The sequence below is a fragment of the Myotis yumanensis genome, unplaced genomic scaffold (assembly GCF_028538775.1).
Source record: "Myotis yumanensis isolate MYYU_CA2020_CCGP unplaced genomic scaffold, mMyoYum1.0.hap1 SCAF_17, whole genome shotgun sequence".
In the NCBI taxonomy this organism is placed as follows: Eukaryota; Metazoa; Chordata; class Mammalia; order Chiroptera; family Vespertilionidae; genus Myotis; species Myotis yumanensis.
In genome coordinates, this window is record NW_027223768.1 from 26,830,302 (window position 1) to 26,853,696 (window position 23,395).

Genomic DNA, 23,395 nt, shown 5'->3' on the forward strand with positions numbered 1-23,395 from the left:
ATTTATGTTTTGATGAAGAAGTAGTCATTTTGGCTATTTATGCATTCCTGGGTATTTAATGTGCTGCAGTGTTATGCAGGAAAAAAAAAGACAATACTGAAAAATTAATTGTAAAACAGCTGGTATTCTGATTCGATTCGCCCTTTCTCTAACTTGGTGGACTTGCCAGGAGAACAGAACTCCAAGCTAGACACTGGAAAAGATTTGACCGAATAACGATAACGTTAAGTTTCAAGTGTGAATATTATTTTAGTAATTTTGTTTTCGAAGCAGTAAAAATGGCATTGAATTTGAAATAATAGTGGCTTAACATAGCTAGGTCTCCTTCAGCTTATAATAATTTCAGTTTTAAAAATAATGATTTGTCACTTCAAAAACTAGAACAAGAAATGCTCTTCCTATTGGTTGATGATGTAAGCATTTATTCAACTGAGGCAGATAGAGAGGGCACGACCATTCGGGTGGATGTCCAAGTTATGATATTTGCGTGTTTAACCCTTTCAAGGACAATTTGTGTTTGGGTTTGTTTCTGTTTATTGCATAAATGTGAAAATGTAGCCCAAGATATTTGCAGGGGATAGTGGTGAAACTAACCCTGTTAAGAGTTTTAAAATTATATTCTAAAGGTCCCTACACTTTGCCAATTGAGTTTGATGCTGGGATTAAAAAACAACAACAACAACCACAGTTATTTGCTTCTTTCATTGAGCAGAGAAAGAGTTACATTTTAAATTAAGCAATAATTGTGAAATGCCTAGAGAAGTGTTTTATCTGCATTTGTTCACAGCAGCTTTACAAACTTCCTGTAGGGCAAGCACATTTTATGGGACTAAGAAATATATTCAATCATTTTCCTTTTCTTAATTAAACATAAGTGGTCACTTTTGAAGTATTTTGCATGTATGTGTAATTAGGAAAAGGAAAACGATTGAATAGATTTCTTAGTACCTGAAGAAGTTCACAACATAGAGATAATTTGGCCTATTTTAACCCATCGGTATCGTTCTTGGTGTCACTGCTTAGAAAGCAGAGTCATGAAACCAAATTATTTGCATATTAAAAATAAGTTCCAAGAATAAAAAAGAGGAAGACAGAATTAGCTGTGGTTCCTTTTCCTCTCATAGGCCTTTCATTGACCATCAATTTTTCTTCCTCCTCTTCCTTGCAGACTTTATAGCTTTAGTTATTCTCAACTTTTTTTTTAAGTCACAGACCCTCTTACAAGTATTATGAAAGCTGTAGACCCTTCCCCAGAATAAAGCTCGAATACTGTCCTCCAACATTCACCAATTTGGAAACAGCTTTAGAACGTTCATACTTCCTCCCTCCCCCCCCCCCCCCCCAAACAATTAATGTCACGTGGTGAAAATGTTTTACTTCTTAGAACTTTGGAATTTCCTGATAGTATCAAATAATTACCAAATCATTTTATTTATAAGTAAAGAACTGCCTAATAATGACTATTGATTGAAGTGCTCACATTGTTCACTTATTCGTCAGTGTGCTGGAACTCTAAGCAGTTTGGTGTAATGGAAAATCGACTTGCCTGGAAACCAAGTGACCTAGATTCTAGACTTAGCCCCACTAATGACTAGTTGGGCAATATTAGAAAAATACTGTTATTTTCTGTAACATCTGATACCTTTTGTTGCTGAATGCAGTAAGTAAAACATAGTAGGAAAACAAGACGTAAGTCATTTTAAATTGGATTGTGGGTTGTCTAGGTTTGCTCTTTTATTCTAAAATTCCTAACCATATTTCCCAGCATGATTATGTTTTATAATATTTTCATTTATTCCAAAGATAATTCATGTTCACTGCTTAAATTTCATTCAGTATAGTAAATTGCAAAGAAGTACAGTGAAAAATTGCCTATTACCCCCTAAAGGGATAAACATTTTCAAAATGTCATTCTTTCATTTATTCAATCAACAAGTATTTATTGAGTAACTAGCATGCAACAGCAGAGAGACAGGAATTCTTGTATGCACATCTGTTTATACTTCTAGGCGTTTTCCTATACATGCACACACATGTAGATATTATAAAATTGTGATCATACTGCTAAAAGGTAAACTGAGGCATATTAAACATTTTAAGAGTTTTGGGAGCAAAAACCAGTTGAAATGAGGTAGTGAAAAATGGAAAGTAGTTAGGAAAGGGTCACCTGCAGGATCTAGGGGCAGAGACTTTTATAGAAAAAGTAGAAGCAAAGTAAGGAAATTATTGACTGGCTATAGCTTAAAGCGTAGTTGGCTGTTTGTGATTGGTTGTCCTTAGGTTTCAAATTTGTAACTTTGAGGCATTTACAGGTTTAAGATTTTGATTTGCTTATGTAGGCCGCCATGACAATGAAGTCGCCTCAGACTAATTGCCTCCTCATTTAATTAATTTAACACACCATTCATACTGTTTTTTAACATACTTCCTCTTCAATCATGGAATTTTCTCTTAAAACATGAGTTTTTTTGTATTCATGCGTTATTTTGTATTTATTTATATCTTAAACAAATATCATTGAGTTCCTACTATATGTTACACACTGTGTGAGCGATGCCAGGCTACGCATGAGCAAGAGTATGGGTCTCACTATGTTGTAATTTTAGTCTGTGGAAATGTACTGGCCAATTATAAGTTGTTAGATATGTAGGTAGGTTACAGATTTCTACTATTATAAATAATGTTTCCGCTGGGACCTCTTATATAAATGGTTGTATACCTCTTTGCTTATTTCTTTTGTATAGATTCTTACAAGCGTATGTATGTTCCAGGTTCTAACAAACCTGGTTGTGGGATAAGCCAATAATTGTTTTAGCAAAACGTTCTTTTCTCAACTGTAGAATAGAAATAATAATACTTGGTTATTTGGAGGATTCCTAAAAATATTTAGCAATATGTTATGGAATGCTAGTTATTATTTTTGGCATTTTGTGCTTAAGACAGGTTGTATCCATTTATAAGTAGTATAAGAGGGTAGAACTTCCCTAAACCAACATTGTGTTATTACTCAAACACAACAGACAGCAAATTAAAATGTTAGATAATTGTTATACGAAAATGGCATTTTGTTTCAATTTGTATTTCTTCCAGAAATGAGGTTGAACAATTTTCAAAGTAGCCGATATCTGATAAAGTGGGGGGGTCTTCTTTCCCACCGGGTGCTGCTGGGGGTTGGACTTCTTATGATATCCCAAGAAAAATAATTTTCTGAGACTTACACAGGAGAATCAGTAACTTTCATTCACATGGAGTTAAATCCCTTTGCATTTCCAAAGTCCCATTTCCCTTAGTCCAGTAGAAGAAGTGTAGCTGGCTTTCAGTAAAGCTAAAATCAAAGCCAGTGTCACGGGTTTTCCATGTTGGAGCCAGGTCCAGTATGTCATCAGGCTAGTTGCAGCCCATTAGTCCATTGGGCGTGGGGGTCCCCATGGCTGTGGGCCACACAGTAGAATGCCAGCAAGCCAAGCATGAGCCATGAGCCAAGTGTGCCAAGAGGAACCGAGACAGTGAACTTCTTTGTTCAGGGGATTATATATCCCAAATTTCCTCCAACTTACAGTGGACATGCCCATTCTGGCCAATGACCTCTGTTCCCAGGGGTGACTGACAGTACACACCTTCCCTTCCCTAGTCATCCCTACTTTACTGGGCACATGTCTATCTTCCCTTTGTCCAGCCCCTTTCCCCCAATGTTTTGCAGGGAATATGCCTATAATGTCTGGCCTTCTCTTTGCTCCTTTCCTATTATTAATAATTAGCTAATTACATTGATATCAGAGCCACTTAGCTGTCTATGTTTATGAATTGCCTCTTTCAATGTGAGTTTTAAATATTTTCTTCACTTTTAATTCCCAATTCAATAAATATCAATAGACATAGCTCACATAATCAAAGGCCCTTTGGAGTCCTCCATTTTGAAGAGTGTTAGAGGTCAAAATTAAAGCTAAATTTTGAACTAGAAATAGAAATTCTGGAAACATTGCTTTTCTCAGTTTTGGAGGATTGACCTTACGTTTCCTAAAGCCCTTTCTTTAAAAATGAGTGAGACGCATTGAAAAATGAAAGCAAGTCATATGTATTCTTATAGGCGGTCATATTCTACAAAATTAGGGAAATTGAAGAGGGTTTTGAAAATCCTTGTAGAATGTCCCACACCTCTGGGAACATCCAGACTTGCTTAATGCAGATAAGGACTAAGGGTTACATGATGGTTCCTTGTAAAGGTTTCATTAAAAAAAATAGTATCCAAGTTTGTCATGAACCAACTTATAATGAATTTAATTTTAGTCAACTCTTCATCTTCTACTCTGATAATTTGGGCAGTGACAGTTGGGTGAACCAAAAAGTTGGTTCTTGTGTTTTTTTCAAAGGAGATAGTAAGTAGAGCAGATATTTTGTAAGTAGTTGATAGTAAGTAGTTCTGGTATTTTGGTACCATCACCTGCCTGAGAAAAAGAGATGTACCAAATATTTGCTGCTCTTGCTATGTGATTCTGGTTTTTGATTCTCTCTGATTCTTAGTCCACCCTTACAACATTCTTTGAAAATACAGTTTATCTCTCCTTTATACACATATGAAATAAGCTTAAATAATTGACTGTTCACTAGAAGTAGATTTATAGGCCATACTACTAGTCCAATCACTTATTTAATGAATTCAAATGACTAGAGAAACTCAACAAATATCTGTAAGTGATCCTTATCAGAGTTTAACAACCTCTGGGTTAAAGATGATGGGCTGATAGGTTCTTAGCACAAGCAGTTATAAATAAATCAGCTTATCCCCTTTCCTTAAACTTTCTCCTCATTTGATTGTTTTGGAGTCTGCAGGGAAATTTGGGTATTTTAGGTAACAGTATGTTTTGAATTAGGATACAAATATGTAATTTGTTTGTAATATGTGTAATTTCAGTATTCAATAGTATAGAAAACTCGTATATTTATAATACTCAGCTTATACATGCTTAGTTTTTCATTTTGTTATTACCTAATTTACAATATGTTCTCTGATTATGTAGTTTGAAAAAAAAATATCACAGGGCCAATATTTTTCATTTGCACTGCATTTATGGCTTATGAAGAGATTGCTTGAGAACTTTATTCCCAAAATAACTCAGTAAGTTAGCAGAGCAGGTAGTCACATTTTACAGATCTGAAAAGAGAAATATGGAAACATCAAATGGCTTACTTAATGTCTAATCATGATTTCCATTTTGATGCATTGTGTATGCTTCAGTTAATTAACTGATTAATTGGTTTGTATTTTCAATTTTGCTGCGTGTTATTTTTAAGGCCACCAACCTCTTCCTATTTGTGTTAATATCAGAAAAATTATTGGGGAAGGAAGATCCAGATGGTACAAGTTTCCATATTAACTCACTTATTCTTCTCTTTTAACTGGATTACTGATTGACCTAATAGAGGAAGTTACACAGACATTTAAGAATGATTGAGAAAGTAGTGTATGATCTACAATTTTGTATTTTAGAACTATTTAGCACTTTATATAGCTATACGCCACTTTAAGAAAATAAAGTAGCCTGGCCAGTGTGGCTCAGTGGTTGAGCATCAATCTATGAACCAGGAGGTCACCTATGAATCAGGAAGTCATGGTTTGAACCAGGAGGTCAGGGTTCGATTCTCCATCAGGGCACATATGCCCAGGTTATGGGCTCAATCCCCTATAGGGGGTGTGCAGGAGGCAACCAATTGATGATTCTCTCTCATCATTGATATTGATCTCTTCCCTTCTCCCTTCTTCTTTGAAATCAATAAAAATATATTGTGAAAAAAAGATAAAGTATGTAACATTTTATCTAAAAATACAAAATAGCCCTGGCCGGTTTGGCTCAGTGGATGGAGCTTCGGCCTACGGACTCAAGGGTCCCAGGTTCAATTCCGGTCAAGGGCATGTACCTTGGTTTTGGGCACATCCCCAGTGGGGAGTGTGCAGGAGGCGGCTGATCGATGTTTCTTTCTCATCGATGTTTCTAACTCTCTATCCCTCTCCCTTCCTCTCTGTAAAAAATCAATAAAATATATTTAAAAATAAAATAAAATAAAAATACGAAATAGACATATTATGAGTTATATATGAAGTGCTAATTTTACTAGAGGCTTTATTTTCAGTTTGGATTAGAGCATTCTCTTAGAATATTCTAAGTATAACCTGAAGAGCCTATGACTCTTTTTGGCTCTTTTTATTAACCGTGGAAGTTGGCATAAAGCATTTGTATAAAAGTGATTGGTCTGATCTTGGATTAATCAGTTTTAGAAAAACATTATTTTACCTTTCTGAACAATTCAGTAGCTTCTGGTAAACTAGACATTCCTTTTCAGGATTAAAACTTACATTAGTTGTAAAATTGTTTATTATACATATGTATAACTTCATAATAAATAATACATAGAAGATCAAGTTTGAGTGCTAGATGCAACTGAGCCACTGGAAACATTAGGTCAGCAAATGGCTTCTGAGTTTCAGTCAGTAAACTGACAAACTTCCTCTTTGCCCCATACTTGAATATCCACAGCTTTAACAAGATAAGCAAGTTGAGTTCAGTCTGTAGGCAATGAGCTGGGATGTTGGGCCCCTTGTGGAAGGAGGTATTCTTGCTGAATTCTTGGGTCTGTAATTGTAGGAGACATTGTCCTCCTGGGATAGTCTGAGGGCAGATAAATGGTGTCTTCAGCTTCTCTTCAGGCTCTCATTTTTCAGTTTATTAAAAAAAAAGGGTAATCTATTTTGTTGGTTTTTTTACATGCAGTGTTTCATATAATATTATGAAAGTATTGAGAAAAATAATTTAGAGCAATTGTGTAAGAATTTATAGAAAAGCAAGTTGGGGGAAAGTGCCTAAAGATATATGCAGTTATGAGGACATTCTGCCAGCATCTATGATTAAGATTTCATAATAGCCATCAGTCCCTTGTGATATCTACCACAAACCTCAAACAGGTATCAACTTTCTTCCTATTCAACTGTCATGAAGAACAGGCACAGGAATTTAAAATTGATTGAGGTCATGAATTTATATCTCAAAGACATAATACCTAAGGCATTTCTGTACTTCATGGCACAGTCTTCTAAGTCACTACTTTTAATACACAATGGTAATTTATGTGCAGATAATTATTTAAAGTATTGTCATAGCCTTGATTCTTAGGAGAAGATGTTACTAGCATGTATTTTAGGAAGATTTCTCATAGCAAACATTCTAAATTAAAGAGATTTCTTGGTTAATGAAAGACTTAATTATAAAATAGTAAGATGTTTACTTCTAGTCAGCTACTGGGCACTTAATTTTTTGAGACTCATTTAGAATTCGTTGAAATTCTTAGTATTTAAATTATATTTTAGATTGACAAATTAACTTGGTTGACTAATACCTTATGAACTATTGTCACAATGAAAATAACTCTCATAAAAAATTACAATATTCTGTGAGGAAAATAATTTCTAAATACTATTGTACTTATATGTATAGTATAGCTAGGATAATAGTAAGAGAAATGTATCTTTTTAATACTTAAAAAAAGAAGAAATTTAGATAGCCTGTTCTCTTTTTCACTTAAGAATTATTTTACCTTTTGGGTGAAAAAATGTAGATGCTAATATCAACCAGGAATTATTGATCACTGGGCTTTGTGCATTTATTCCTTCACCAATTCAGTCAGTTTTAATGAACACTACGCACATGCTAGGCATTGTGTTACATTTAGGGCATACCTGGGTGAATAAAGCAAGTACAGTGATTAATTCCCTCTTGGAGGAGAGAGACAGTAATTAAGAAAACAATAAACAGATAATAAAGGAAGCAAATGGACTTCAATAGTAGAAAATAACTGGAAAGGTGAAGAATGGGAAGGTTTCACTGAGAGGTAAAAGTTAAGCCAAGATGTGAGGGATGAGAAGCCATGCGTGAGAGGTGAAGGGAGTGAGAACAGGTGTGGCTCAAGGCGGGGGGCTCGAGGCAGAGGACAGCATTTGCAAATAAACCTGCAAAGAAGTGACCAAGAAATCAGATGGAAAACTAGGGATTGAAAGAGAAGGATGGAAAGTGGTTCCAGAGAAGCAGAGGGTAGAAAAGTGACGGCTACATTTGAAAACTTGGAGGTCATTCGAGATCTGGATTAAGAACAGCTTCAGTGGACAGAATAGGATGAGAAGGAAGTGGAAGTGAGATGGTAAGTGGATGGGAAGTGAGGGCTGGAGGATATTGGGTGCAGTTTGAGCAAATGGCCCTTCCCAGATATCTGTCAGTGAAACAGCATAAAAATGGAGACATGGAGGGCAAAGGAATATGGAGTAGAGGGAGACTAACAGGTTTGCTGATCAGATTGTGCAATAAAAACTAAAGTTTGATGATTCAGGAAAAAAAAAAAAAGGCATGGATATCAGAGTGAAGTATTTGAGGAGGAGAGAGGGATTTTTCAGGCAGAGAGACAACGTGTGGGGCCAGGTCTGTATCAGGAGGAGGAACTGCCTACGTTGTGTACATGTAGAGGAGTTTGCAGATCTGGTGGTGGGAAGATGAGAAACTTCCCTCTGGTGCCTTCTGTTTTCTCAGAGAAGGGAGATGAGGTCATCAGCTAAAAGTGGGTTGGAGGGGGTTAGAGTGAGAGACTTGGCAGTGGTTCTCAACCTTCTGGCCCTTTAAGTACAGTTCCTCATGTTGTGACCCCCAACCATAAAATTATTTTCGTGGCTACTTCATAACTGTAATGTTGCTACTGTTATGAATCGTAATGTAAATATCTGATATGCAGGATGGTCTTAGGCGACCCCTGTGAAAGGGCTGTTCGACTGCCAAAGGGGTCGTGACCCACAGGTTGAGAACCGCTGCTTTAGGGGAAGAAGAAAGCCATTTTCTAGAGTGGGAATGCAAGTTCACTAGAAAAAGTTGGAATGATGCTGGGTAGTGTTGAGAGCCTCTGAGTTTAGAGAATGTGAATCTAAAAATGCCAGGTTATGTGGCTTTTCTCCAGTTGTGTTAAAATGCTAGGAGCAAACCCAGATAAGCTAGCGTGGCTGAGTTCTTCTAGAGTGGGAGGTTGGAAGAAAAAGAAAGAAAGAAAGAAAGAAAGAAAGAAAGAAAGAAAGAAAGAAAGAAAGAAAGAAAGAAAGAAAGAAAGAAAGAAAGAAAGAAAGAGAGAGAGAGAGGAAGGAAGGAAGGAAGGAAGGAAGGAAGGAAGGAAGGAAGGAAGGAAGGAAGGAAGGAAGGAAGAAAGAAAGAAAGAAAGAAAGAAAGAAAGAAAGAAAGAAAGAAAGAAAGAAAGAAAGAAAGAAAGAAAAGAAAGGAGGGAGGGAGGGAGGGAGGGAGGGAAAGGGGAAGGGAAGGGGAAGGAAGGAAGGAAGGAAGGAAGGAAGGAAGGGGGGAGGGAGGGGAGGGGAGGAAGGAAATACTTTCTATTTTGCAGGAGCTCTTAATCCTGCAAAAGACTGGGTTTCCTGTGCATTTCAAAAGTGAACTGCCATGCACAGTATCTGGAAGCATACTTCAAACCTTCTTATCCCCTGACAAAGGAATGGTGAACTTGACTCCTATTACAGGCTTCCCACTCCAGTACTGCAGAATGCTGGTCTAGTTGAACTTCACAGTTAACACCTGAGGTGGGCAGGTATATGACTTTGCTGATCTTTCTACCATTCCTGCCATATTTCCTGTCCATTTTTTCTGCTTCAAGACCATAGTCAACATTCCTATTTTAACTACAAGAGCAGCCTCACGCTCATGAAACATTAAAGCCAGTATGACCATTTTCCTGGGGGTTTTCCCAGGACTGTTTACTTTAGAAAAAAATATATGGCTTTTCCGGCTGTGGCAATCTCCAGTACGTCATGCAAAAAGGCAGCAATTAAGGAGGGAGTGGAAGTCCAACAAAATACAAATGCGCCCCAGGGGAGAATATTTTGAACTGTCTGGTCTGGAGAGAGAGAGAGAGAGAGAGAGAGAGAGAGAGAGAGAGAGAGAGCTGTAGAAATAACGTGCTTCTCAAAATACACCCCTTTTCTTAGCCTTTTGTGCCACGTTGTTAGATATATTTAAAAAGTGTTAACACCCAGTACGTCAACATTAGCAGTTTCTTTTAGGTAGAAGGTGAAATGTTATTCATTTTCTGAAAATGAACATAATATAGTTTACACTTGTCGATGGGATATTACTCCATAATGTTTTGAGTGGGAAGAGGAATTTTAGAAACCATCCACTTAGTGTTTGTAAGTAAACATTGGATAACTATGATTCAAACCTAGAGAAGTATAAATGATGAAAATGATTCTTTTAAAGCTTTATTTGATGAATCATAGAGATAAATTCAGTTATTCACTTCCCTCAAATTCATATCTTGAGCTTATCAACAAACAATAACTTGAAACTTAAAATTTGGGTCAAATTAAAATTTACCGATATGGTCTGTTTCATTTTGGCTATGTTTCCTTTTATTCGGGAAGTGGGTGGGTTGCTGGTAGCTTACAAAGAGTAGCTGGGTGAGAGTGAAGAGATGTGTTCAGCCCTCCCCTCCCCCCGATATTCCCAGTACCCACCTGGCCCCATACATAGTTAACATGATGTTATTGACTATACTCCCTATGCTGTAATTTACATCCCTGAGATTATTCCAACTAGCAATGTATACTTAATCCCTTCACCTTTTGCACTTAGCCCCCCAACCCCGCCTCCCCTCTGTCAACCATCAGTCTGTTCTCTGTATCTTTGAGTCTGTTTCTATTTTGTTTATTTTGTTTTTTAGATTCCACACTCTGTAAAGTACATGATTGTCTAACCAGTATGCTGTACATCTGAAACTAACACAGAATAATCATGAAAGTAAAGTGTAATTGAAAAAATAAAATAAAAGAAAGCGGTTTCCCTAACTGGGTGGGCTTGGATACATTTGTTTACGTCTTTAGGCCCCAGGTACACGCTTGCACACTGAAGTTCTGTCTAGGTGGCAATTATGAATATTTTCTTCTAGTTCCAACATTGTGTGACTTGCACTATAGCCTACATGGCTGCTTGTTTGTGGCCACCAAGAGGTGAAACAATGGAAAATGACAACAAATCAGAGAGAATAGCAATGAATCGAGGAAAGAAAATTAGGAAACTGGCTTCTGGCCAGGAGACATTCTTGCTTTGTTCATAATGTAGCTGTGAGCCAGGCCAGCCAGTGTCCTAGCCTGTAAAATAGGTTCACCTGGATTAGGCTCAACTCCACAGTCCCAGTTTAGGAGCGTGTGATATCACACCTGGGCCTCTCTGGCTGGCTGTGTCCCTCCCTCCCCAAACAGGACTTTTCTCCGTTAACAATTGTATGCTTCTTTGTTTAAATGCTCTGTTTATATTATCAGTGTGTTATAGACTGAATTGTGTCCCCATCCTCTGTCCCCCCCCACCCCATTCATGAGTTGAAGCCGTAACCCACCCCACCCCACCACCAGTGACTGCATTTGGAGGTAGAGCCTTAAAAGAGGTGATAGAGTTAGGACCTTAGGATGAGCCCTAAACCAAGCCCACGGGTGCCCTCCTAAGAAGAGGAAATTTGGATGCACAGCAGACAACATGATGTGTGGGCACAGGGGAAAGACCATGTGAGGACACAGGGAGAAGGTGGCCACGTGTAAGCCAATGAAAGAGGCCTCAGAGGAAACCAAATCTGCGGACACTTTGGTCTTAGATTTCCAGATTTCCTGGAGCTGTGAGGCAGAAAGTTTCTGTTGCTTGAAACTACCTAGTCCAGTGATGGCGAACCTTTTGAGCTCGGTGTGTCAGCATTTTGAAAAACCCTAACTTAACTCTGGTGCCGTGTCACATATAGAATTTTTTTGATATTTGCAACCATAGTAAAACAAAGATTTATATTTTTGATATTTATTTTATATGTTTAAATGCCATTTAACAAAGAAAAAACCCCCCAAAAATGAGTTCACGTGTCACCCCTGACACGCATGTCATAGGTTCGCCATCACTGATCCTAGTCTGTAGGATTTTATTTTGGCAGCCCCAGCAAACTAATACAAAGCACCCTTCCCATTGTGCTGGCTCTCTGCTAAGACTCTTAACATTCTTGCATATTGTATAATGTCTCGAAATCCCTCTTGTCCTCGAGGGTAGAGCGGCAGAACGATATAGAAAGAAAGAATTTGGTACGAGGCCGAGTGTCAGGATGCCAGGGCCGGCTCAGCACCTGTCGACACAGATGACCTGGGAAAGTTTCTTAGTCTTCCTGGGAGAGAGCATTCTCTTTAGAGTGTGGCTAAGGGCACTGTCTGCCTCAGTCTGAGCTGCCAATTGACAAATCACTTAACCTTCCTAAAGGTTAAGTTTTTTAATCTCTGAAATGTCTATAGTAATCCCTCTGTTGTTACAAAGATGAAGTGAGATGGTGTATATAAATCCCTTAGTACAGTACCTGGCACCTTGGAAATGTTGAATAAGTATGAACTTTTATTTATTTACTTTTAAATATATTTTTATTGATTTCAGAGAGGAAGGGAGAGGGAGAGAGAGATAGAAACATCAATGATGAGAGAGAATCATTGATTGGTTGCCTCCTGCACACCCTACACTGGGGATCAAGCCCGCAGCCCAGGCTTGTGCCCTGACCGGGAATCGAACCCTGACCTCCTGGTTCATAGGTCAACACTCAACCGCTGAGCCACGCTGGCTGGGCCGAACTTTTAAAATAATTTAGCAATTGCTAAGATATCTTCCAGTTTGTCATTCCAGGTTCTATAAATGGGCTCTACCTCCCCTTGATGATTTCTCAATAACAAGACCTCATCTACGGTCTGGCCATTTTCTCCAAAACACCATACAAATTCCCAAGTTTGTTCATTCATCCTTCGATCAATAGTCATTGCATGATCACATCAGGGCCCAATAGGAATACAGGGAGAGAGAAACAGACTCCCTTCATGTTGTAGACATGCACTCCACATGATGGTAATATAGTCTATAACATTGTGGTTGGAGACATCAAGGAGAAATACAGGGGTATTAACCCAGTAGACAGGTTAAAAGACGGTTTACTTCTGAGAGTGAGTGTATTACAGGGAACCCTGACAGACAGGCAGAGACTAGCCTACAGAGCAGCGGTTCTCAACCTGTGGGTCGCGACCATCGGAAAACACATATAGCATATCAGATATTTACATTATGATTCATAACAGTAGCAACATTACAGTTATGAAGTAGCAACGACAATAATTTTACGGTTGGGGGTCACAACATGAGGAACTGTATTTAAAGGGTCGCGGCATTAGAAAGGTTGAGAACCACTGCTATAGAGAATGTGTGTGTGTGGGGGGGGGGGGGGGGCAGGGAAGCACTAGTAAGAGAGTGCAGTGGGATGGAGCCTCTCTGGTGTGGCTGCCACTTCCTGCTTCTGGCCTTTCCAGAGCAGGGAGGAAATCTTCCCCATTTTCCCTTCCTGTACAGCTAAGCCCATTCATGGCTTCAAATATCAGCTTAGTTACTTACCTTTTCTATTGGGCCTTTTCCATTTTTTAAAAATATATATTTTATTGATTTTTTACAGAGAGGAAGGGAGAGGGATAGAAAGTTAGAAACATTGATGATGAGAGAGAAACATCGATCAGCTGCCTCCTGCACACTCCCTACTGGGGATGTGCCCGCAACCAAGGTACATGCCCTTGACCAGAATCGAACCGGGGACCCTGGAGTCCGCAGGTTGATGCTCTATCCCAGTGGTTCTCGACCTTCCTAATGCTGAGACCCTTTAATACAGTTCCTCATGTTGTGGTGACCCCCAACCATAAAATTATTTTCGTTGCTACTTCATAACTGTAATTTTGCTACTGTTATGAATCATAATGTAAATATCTGATATGCAGGATGTATTTTCATTGTTACAAATTGAACATAATTAAAGCATAGTGATTAATCACAAAAACAATATGTAATTATATATGTGTTTTCCGATGGTCTTAGGCGACCCCTGTGAAAGGGTCTTTCAACCCCCGAAGGGGTCATGACCCACAGGTTGAGAACTGCTGATCTATCCACTGAGCCAAACCGGTTAGGGTGGGCCTTTTCCATTTTAAACCAGCTAAATGTTTCCCCTCTCCCAAACTCTGGTAGATAATTCATATATATTTGTCTGTTTAAATAATGAACTTTCCATAATACAACTTTGAGACTAAGAAATAATTATGGAGCAGAAAAAGTCCATTCACCAAGAATAGCGTGGACATCAGCCATAAGAACCAGGGATCTGTGGGACACAGGAGACAGGTTCCATGCTGCTGGGTGCCTGGCTTATGAAACAGACCTAATTAATGGGTTCCTTCGCTTTTAGATTGCCTTGGGAACAGGAGAGCTCTCTTAACAGGCTTTCCGTAAACTGAGAGTGTAACTTGAGAGACATTTTTCATATCAAGCAGCTCATTTACTTACTTTAATTCCTGTTGTTTCCTAATTTTTCTGTGCCTATTAGTGATATCAAACTCTTTGCTTAGCCTAGGTTTCTAAAAATAGTACCAGCAAAATAATTTAAGAGTTTACAAGTTTACTGATACCATAGTAGCTATATATTGATATAAAAAAAGATGATGATGGATACAATAGTGCACTCCCCTAAATATCTCTCTGTAGAGAAAGCTTTCAATTTGGAAGCAGACAAGTCAGAGGCCTAATATTCTTTATTTAAAAAATTTTAATGGAGCAGAAACAGCAGTATTTTTTAATCTCTATGAAAAGACATAGTCAAATATGAAAAAGTCATTATAAAAGAATACGCAACAAATTTGCCTACTTGATTTTGTTAGAAATCTCCAAAGAGCCAAATAATTCTCAGGAAGTTGAGGCAGTTTGGGGGAAAGCATCAGTTTCATAAACAACAATAATATTAACAAACTAGAGGCCTGGTGCACAGATTTGTGCACCAATGGGGTCCCTTGGCCTGACCTGTGTCCTCTTGCAATCCAGGACCCCTCAGGGGATGTTGGAGAGCTGGTTTCAGCCTGATCCCACAGGCCAGGCTGAGGGACCCCACTGGTGCATGAATCTGTGCACCGGGCCTCTAGTATGCATATAAGATCTTTGGTTAATTTCTTCCCGCCCTCCCCCCAGCAGCAACGTAACCCACGGTCAAGTCTGTGAGGAAGCAGCAACCTAACCCACAGCCAATTCTGCGAGGAATCGGGCTCCCTCCCCCCTTTTCCATTCTCTCTGGGTCTGGGGTGTGGGTGAAGCAGATTTGGGGCCAACAGAGCCCAGCAGCAACCTAACCCACAGCAGATTCTGTGAGGAATTGGGCTCCCTCCTCTACTGGTTGGAGCATCTGCCCCCTGGTGGTCATTGCACGTCATAGCTACTGGGAGAACGGTTGGATGGTTGTTTAGGCTTTTATATATATAAACTAGAGGCCCAGTGCACAAAATTCATACACTCGGGGCGGGGGGGGGGGGGGGGTTCCCTCAGCCTGGCCTGTGCTCTCTCACAGTTCAGGAGTCCTCGGAGGATGGGGGATGTCTGACTGACGGCTTAAGGCCCGCTCCCTTAAGCTGTCAGTCAGACATCCTTAGTGCTACCACAGAGGTGGAAGAGGCTCCTGCCACCACCACTGCACTCACCAGCTGTAAGCCTGGCTTCTGGCTGAGTGGCACTCCCCCTGTGGGAGCACACTGACCACCAGGGGGCAGCTCCTGCATCGACCGTCTGCCCCCTGGTGGTCAGTGCGTGTCATAGCAATTGGTCGTTCCACCATTTGGTTGATTAGCATATTAGCCTTTTATTATATAGGATGATACTTTGATGTATTTATGACCTACTAGGTACTAGGCTTGATGATTGACATACATTTTCTCATTTCATCCTCCCACTGTCTCTCTGAAGTGTGGGGGTCATTTCCCCATTTTACAGATAAGGAAGCTGAGGATCAGGATCACACAGGCCCAGAAAGGAGAAGATAGACTTGGACTACACTCATTCTGGCTCCAGGAGAGGAGCCTGCCACCACGTCAGGGCTGAACCTCTCATTACTTCCTCTGGTCTGTTACACAATGAAAGGGAGGGAATGAGAAAGGGACCCTTTCCTCCAGATACCACAATCTAATAATAGCCCCTTCTCTTCCTGTTGTCCTATCACCCTCTGCAGGGAAGGAGAGTTTATGAAACCCTCCATCTGTGTTTCTGGCTCTGGTTCACATTTCCCCATCTTGCCCTGCCAACATGACTAAAGGGGTTTGGGACAGACCACACATTGTTAAGCATTCATTGAGAGCCAACAGTTGCATCGCATGGACAAGTGTGTATCCAAACTTCCCTCTCATTAATGTTCAGGAAGTTTCTAATTACAGGGCAACCAAAAAAAATTTTTTTTTAAAAAAAAAGGAACCATAAAACTCTTGCTTCGGACTTAAAAGACTGTACACTCATCAAGAATAGTTATTCAGCTCAGTTATAAAAAACAAAAAAACCCAAAACTACTGTTTTATGAGCATTCATGAGAGTGGTTGTGCAACCTTGTTGTAATAAGGTTTCCAGGACTGAGCTAATTGTGGGGAAAAAGCATTTTCTTCGTTTAATGTGGCTAGCTTGACAGAAATGTCTTAATTCCATAGAAACCTAAAATATATGCTGCTACTATTAACAGATTAGGAGGGAAAAAGGATGAATGGGTACCTATTTGTAACTGGAATTGAAAAGGCTGTCATGTCTGACAATCAGGACCAATGATTATCTTGAAGAAAGTGAACTTTAGCCGATATGACCGCTTTGTTACTTCTTTCAAACATGACTGTGGAATGAAAATTCTCTATTTATGAATATATCTGTATTATTTTTTAATTTGTCAATTACAGTTGATAGTCAATATTATTTTATATTAGTTTCAGGTGTACAGCATAGTGGTTCGATATTTATGTAATACTAGGGACCCCGTGCACGAATTTGTGCACCTTGAAAGGAACTGTGTGCTGCGAGGCTGGGGTGGGCACAGGGGCAGGTCTTGGCCCATCCTCTGTGCCCCTGCTCAGCCCCTCCTGCTGCACCCCCCAGGCCCCTGTCTGCCGGCAGCCCTGCTCCCACCGCCGCTGCTCCCATGCACTGATGGTACCAGCCCCGCTCACATTCGCTGACGGCATGGAGCAATTGGGGCCAGCGTCTGCAGCGGGTGCTAGCGGCGGCTGCTGCCCTGAATGCTCCCTAGGATTAAGGGGAGGTGGAGAAGCCCTCAGGGGTGATCAGGGCTGGCAGCCACCGCTTGTACCCACTGATGGTGCCCAGTGATTGGGACCAGCGCCGGGCACTGGCAACAGGTGCAAGCAAGGCCAGTGCTGGCAGTGGGTGCAAGCAGTGGCTCCGGTGCCGGCAGCAGGTGCTAGCACTGGGTGGGACTGCGGCGTCCAGGAGCAAAGAATTTTCAGTAACCACGAGAGGCTCGCCCCCATGACAGTGACCGACACCCTGCATTGATCTGGCGCCCTCGCTCACCTGCTCCACCATTCCGCCGCAGCCAACACCTGCCATGTTCCACACATGCCCCCTGGTGGTCAGCGCACATCATAGTGACTGGTTGTTCAGTTGTTCCAGTTGTTCCATTGTGTATTTGCATATTAGCCTTTTACTATATAGGGTATGAAATGATCCCCCCGATAAGTGTAGTGCTCACCTGGCACCATACATAGTTATTACATATTATTGACTATATCCCCTATGCTGTAGTTTACAGCCCCATGACTATTTTGTAACTACTGTTAAGACCTGTAGAAGTGGACTGCAGGATGCTTTGGGGCTATAAAGGAAAGCACAAGACTCCAGCTAGAACTGAGATGTATTGGTACATGTCAAATAATACAGGGGAAGAGATCTCAGAAAAATACACAAAACATCCATGAGAGAATCAGCCTTAACATTCACCAGGCTCAGAGGTCACAAAGCTAGCTTATAAATAGTATAGTGAAGTAATAACTTTATTTTCCCTCCAACATTCTCTAACCATGAGGGGTTAAAAACCAGAGCTATCAAGCTTAGAAAGTGGATGAGGAGGAATGGAGAAATCAGTGACCTCCCTTCCCTATAGGACTATAGGCTCTAGCTTGTAGAAGAAAAAAAACCTTAAATTCTAAATCAAACTTAATTTTGGATGAATACATAGGCCCAGTATTTTAATATCTGAATTCATTTTTATATATCTATGTATCTATACCTATACCTATAGCTATGCGAGTGTGTGTGTGTGTGTGTGTGTGTGTGTGTGTATGCAACATAATTGTTAACAGAAAAGTTCTGAGGCTGACTGAGGTTTTAGCAAGGTAGGAAAAGTGCTAGCCCTGGATGCATTTAAAGAAAAAAAAGAGAGTTTATCTAAGATTCAGTGTCATGAATTATGTTTGCTTAATATCTATCATGTAGTTTCTAACCTAGTAGACCTGGACAGTTAGCTGTCCTAATGATATTTTCTGCTTTGGGCTTTAATATTGGGGTAGCATCTTTCCAGGTCTTGCTGCAAGGTACAGTAGTTATATTAGCGGTTACAGTGAGGATGCGAATCCAGTAGTTATGCTGGAATTGTTGGAAATGAGAAGACAAAGTTGCTGCCAGCAAACTTTGGGCACCAGCAACACATTTCCTCTAAACATTTTGATTACTGGTCTCATCCCTTCTGGCATTTCACTTGGTCTGCTTTTTATGTTTTTAATTAGAGATTGGTATTTAACATTCTTTGATATTAAGAATAGTTGGGAGTGAATAAGACAGACATCAAATTAGAATGCCAGTACTATTATATGAATTTCCTTCATATATAAGCCTATATTGACTAATATTTACCCATCTATCTATCCATCCATACAACAAATACCTATCCTGAAGCTACTATAATTTAGGCACTGCAGTAGACACTGGGGGAAACTGTAGGAACAAGATAAATGTGGTCCTGACTTTATGCATCTTTAGTTCTTTAGGAAAGGCAGACAATGTGTAAGTGGAATGAAAGGCAGGAAGAATTGCAAAGTGCAAATGGAGCCAGTAACAGGCAGACCACGCCTACCCTGCAGGTCATGGAAGGCTTCTCTGTGCAAGTGGCATTTAAGCTGAGTCCTGAAGCATGAGCTTTATTTAGGTGAACAATAGTTGCCTGCAAGGCCCTACATGATCTGCCCCACCTATATTTCCAACGTCATCAGAAGCTACATTTGCTTTTGCTGACCATTCACCAGCCACTCCTCTCAATTCCTCAAAAGGCCTGCTGGGAACACTATATTCTAAACCCACTCCCTCTCCACCCTCTGCGGCCAGCTCCGTTTCAGATCTCAGGCCTCAGGTTACTCTCTAGTTCTGCTTTTTTTGCTTGTTCCCACCATTTCATACATCTTTATTTCTAATAGTTTCAGACACTTCTTGGATTAGTGTTTTTCTGACTGCCCTCTAGAAATGTAAGTTCCAAAGGAAAAGGAAATGTATCTAATTCATTCATGTTTGCCTCTCCAGACCCTGGAATGCTTGACCGAACAGTAGTTATGTCTTAAATATTTGTTGAGTAAATGGATAGATGGAAGAAGTAGGTTACAGTCTTGAGTGGAAGAGAGTATGACACATTTAAATAAACGAGAGAAAACAGTATAGCTGCCACACTGAAAGAAAAGAGGAGAGTTGGGGATAAGGCAGGGGAAGTAGATAGAAATACAATCTTGAAGTCTTTTAGGCCAATATTTTCAAACTTCTACTAGTGGGTCATGAAATCAATTTAGTGGGCTGCTACTAGATGTACACAAATGAAATAGATTCAAAAGCAGGGTACATTGTTCTTAGTAAATCAGAAAATTTCCATATTTTATTTATATATGTGTATATATATGTGTGTGTGTGTGTGTGTGTATGTGTGTGTATATGTATATATATCTATATATACATATACATAGATATATATATATATCTATATATATAGATATATATAGATATATATATCCCAAAAATGTATACACACACAGACACACACATATATAATATTTGTGTATTATATAATATATATATATATTGTATATAATATATATTATATTTGTGTATTATATTGTGATGTAAAAAGTTTTTTTCTGCTTTGGTTTGCAGTAAATAGATATGAAAGCCACAGTTGTAGGCCATGTTAAGGATTTCTGATTTTGTAGTAAAGGAATAGGAAATCATTGAAACTATTTTCACAGAGGAGTAGGTTCCAAGATTCCTTTCCAACTCTAAACATTAATCATTGAAAGTGGTATTACTTTTAGCAATGTGTGAGCATGGAGTACCATTCTAGGCTGCCTTTAATGCCATGCCTAGATTACCTTATAATGCTTTTGAAGGCAGAAGCCATGCCTTATGCACTATTGCATTGCCAGTGCCTACCTGAAATTAAGTGGATCTCTTGTGTAAAACCACTGTTTGTGAACTGAAAGTCTGTAGGTCCTAGTGAATGCTCTTCTGCTATGCCATGGTCATTGGCACTGTTTTTAAGATGGAAACTTGTTTTGAGAATAACTTCCATTGTCACCACTGTTTACTTTTTGAGTTTCCACTACCGATAGTAGCAAGTAAAGAATTTTTAGAGCCGTAAAATTTCATGATAGACACCTGTCTGGTTAACCATTTGCTCCCTAGCACGTTGCAGAGTGCAAAGGACCTTGTGGGTATTTGTTGAATGATGAATCCATCAAAAATTTTCCAAGATTCCAGTCACAACAGGAATTACAACAGACAGTACATCTTTCAAAGTAAATGTGTAGTTATTAGGGGTCAGTCCCTGCAATCTTGATCAGAAAATGGAAGCTAAAATGCATTTAGTATCTATGTTTAGACAGGTGCCTTGCACAGTAATGAACTCATTAGTCCTTACTACAACTTTTAAGATAGTGATAGTCACATTGATAGCAGAGTAACCTGGGTCTTATAGAATGTGAAACTGGAGTTTGAATCAAGGTCTTTCTGATTCCATATCCAGTGGTGTTTTCACCAAATTATGTTGCTTCAGTGTACAAAGATTTTGACACCCCAACAAAGAAGATATTGCAGGTGGCAAATAAGCATGTAAAAAGGTGCTCCACATCATATGTCATCAGGGAGTGGAAATTAGAATAACAATGAGATACTACTATACACCTATTAAAATGGCCAAAAATCCAGAACATTGACAATATCCAATGCTGGTGAGAATGTGGAGCAACAGGGACTCTCATTCATTGCTGATGGGAATTCAACATGGTACAGCCACTTTGGAGGACAGTTTGGCAGTTTTTTATAAAACTAAACATACTCTTATCATACAGTCCAGTAATCATGCTCCTTCATATTTACCAAAGTAGTTGAAAACTATCTTCACACAAAATCTTGCACACAAATGTTTCTAGCAGCTTTATTCACAATCACCAAAATTTTGTAGCAACCAAGATGTCCTTCAGTAGGTGAATGGATAAATACACTGTGTACATGTAGAAATGGAATAAGTTAAAGATAAATGAGTTATCAAGCCATAAAAAGACATGGAGAAAACTTAAAATGCATATTACTAAGTGGAAGGAAGTAATCTGAAATTGCTACCTATATACTGTATAATTCCAATTGTATGACATTTTGGAAAAGATGGAACTATGGACACAGTAGAAAGATGGGTGGTTGCCAGAGATTGGGGCGGGGGCAGGGAAGGATGAATAGGAAGAGCACAGAAGATTTTTGGGCAGTGAAAATACTTTTATGATACTATAATAATGGATACATGCCATTATACATTTGTCAAAACTCATAGAATGTACAACACCGAGTGAATCCTAAGGTAAACTATACACTTTGGATGATTATTTGCACATGTAGGTTCATCAGTTGTGACAAATGTACCACTCTGATAGGGGATGCTGATAATGGGGGAGGGTAATAATTGTAGAAGAAAAAGTATCGAGAGGCTTTTTTTTCATTACAATATCTCTTACTTAACTGCTCCCAAATTAAACTGGTTCCTTAGAATGAACAAATCTTTCTTTTAAAATGTCACCACTAAAGTTGAAATTCAGCATGAATATATTTTTTAAATTCTTAACAAGTAGCTATGGTGAAAAAATATTCCTTTCTTATCAAGAATTTGCATAATACTGACCCAGATGAGAAAGCAAACAATGGCATGTGGCTTTTTTCATTATAAACAGTACGAGAAATAATTTGCACTTTCTGTAATTTCAGTGAATTTCTCATAAAACACTTGGCAAATTCAAAAAAGTCCTGGAGTTTCTTAATAATTACTCACAGAATAAATTTGAACAAATAAATATGGAAATTAAACAGTACTATCAAAATAATGTTTGTCCTTTCCCGAAGTTCTATGTGTAAACCAACTCTTATAAACAATTAGGGGACTCAGTCTCTCTGGTCCCCTTGGGTAGCCTTTTCCGTCCTAAGGTTCATACCCATCATCATTCCAGTCTTGGAACTACATCCAAGAGGAAGCTTAACAATGATTGTTTATTTTGTAGGTTGTAACGAAGCTAGAGTGCCAGCGAAGGCCTTTGAAGTGTGAAGAGATTTCCTGTAGTTGAAACCAGAATGTCGTTTATAGATCCTTATCAGCACATTATAGTAAGTCATTTGCTGTTTATATATACTTTTTATGGGAGGAAGGTCCATGTACTTCTGGGACTGAATATTGCTGGTGTTGATTGTAAAGTAAAACTCTATGACAAACCCTGGATTTTTTTTTTTTAATGAACTTAATGTGGTACAGATAGGCTACAAATCAAGATAAAACTAACCCAGTTCTTTTCATCACTGCAAGTTTCTCTAAAAAGAAGTACTCAGAGGGGAAAAAAACACCAAGACATCTGCAACAGTATTGAACTTTCATGGAACAAGAAAAAAATGTAGTTATCACCTAGCGATGATCAACCTGCATATGTTATATCCATCACATGAATTGGTGGGGAGAAGATAAAAGAACTATTTTTTAAAATATATTTTTTATTGATTTCAGAGAGGAAAGGAGAGGGGGAGAGAGATAGAAACATCAATGATGAGAGAGAATCAGTGATTGGCTGCCTCTTGCACGCCCACTACTGGGGATCGAGCCTGCAACCTGGGCATATGCTCTTGACGGGAATCGAACCCGGGACCCTTCAGTCTGCAGGCTGACGCTTTATCCACTGAGCCAAACCGCCTAGGGAAAGATAAAAGAACCATTGAGTTGCAGATTATATTTTGATATCCATTTCCAGGGTAATTGATTCTGTAACCTTTCCCTTAGTTAGAAATATTTAAACAAACTTTTCTATGGATGGTTTATTTTTGTAAAAGAGTTGAGTGATTCAAATTTTAGGATGTAATTTTCCAAACTTCATTGGAAGTATACCTTTTTTCTTCTGATAAAAATTAGATAAAAAGAGGAGAAATTTCTTTGCTGAATTTAACACTAGAGA

At 39.1% G+C, this 23,395-nt stretch overlaps 1 protein-coding gene across 2 annotated transcripts in view; it reads left to right on the plus strand.

Moving 5' to 3' along the window:
* The window catches only part of PLA2G4A (phospholipase A2 group IVA), a 160,744-nt gene that overhangs the window by 28,173 nt on the left and 109,176 nt on the right, over positions 1-23,395 (plus strand). For both annotated transcript variants that reach the window (XM_070396351.1, XM_070396350.1), the window contains exon 2: positions 22,460-22,562. In XM_070396351.1, the coding sequence (XP_070252452.1) occupies positions 22,530-22,562 (33 nt within the window). In that variant the 5' untranslated portion in view covers positions 22,460-22,529. The remainder of the gene's footprint in view (positions 1-22,459; positions 22,563-23,395) is intronic.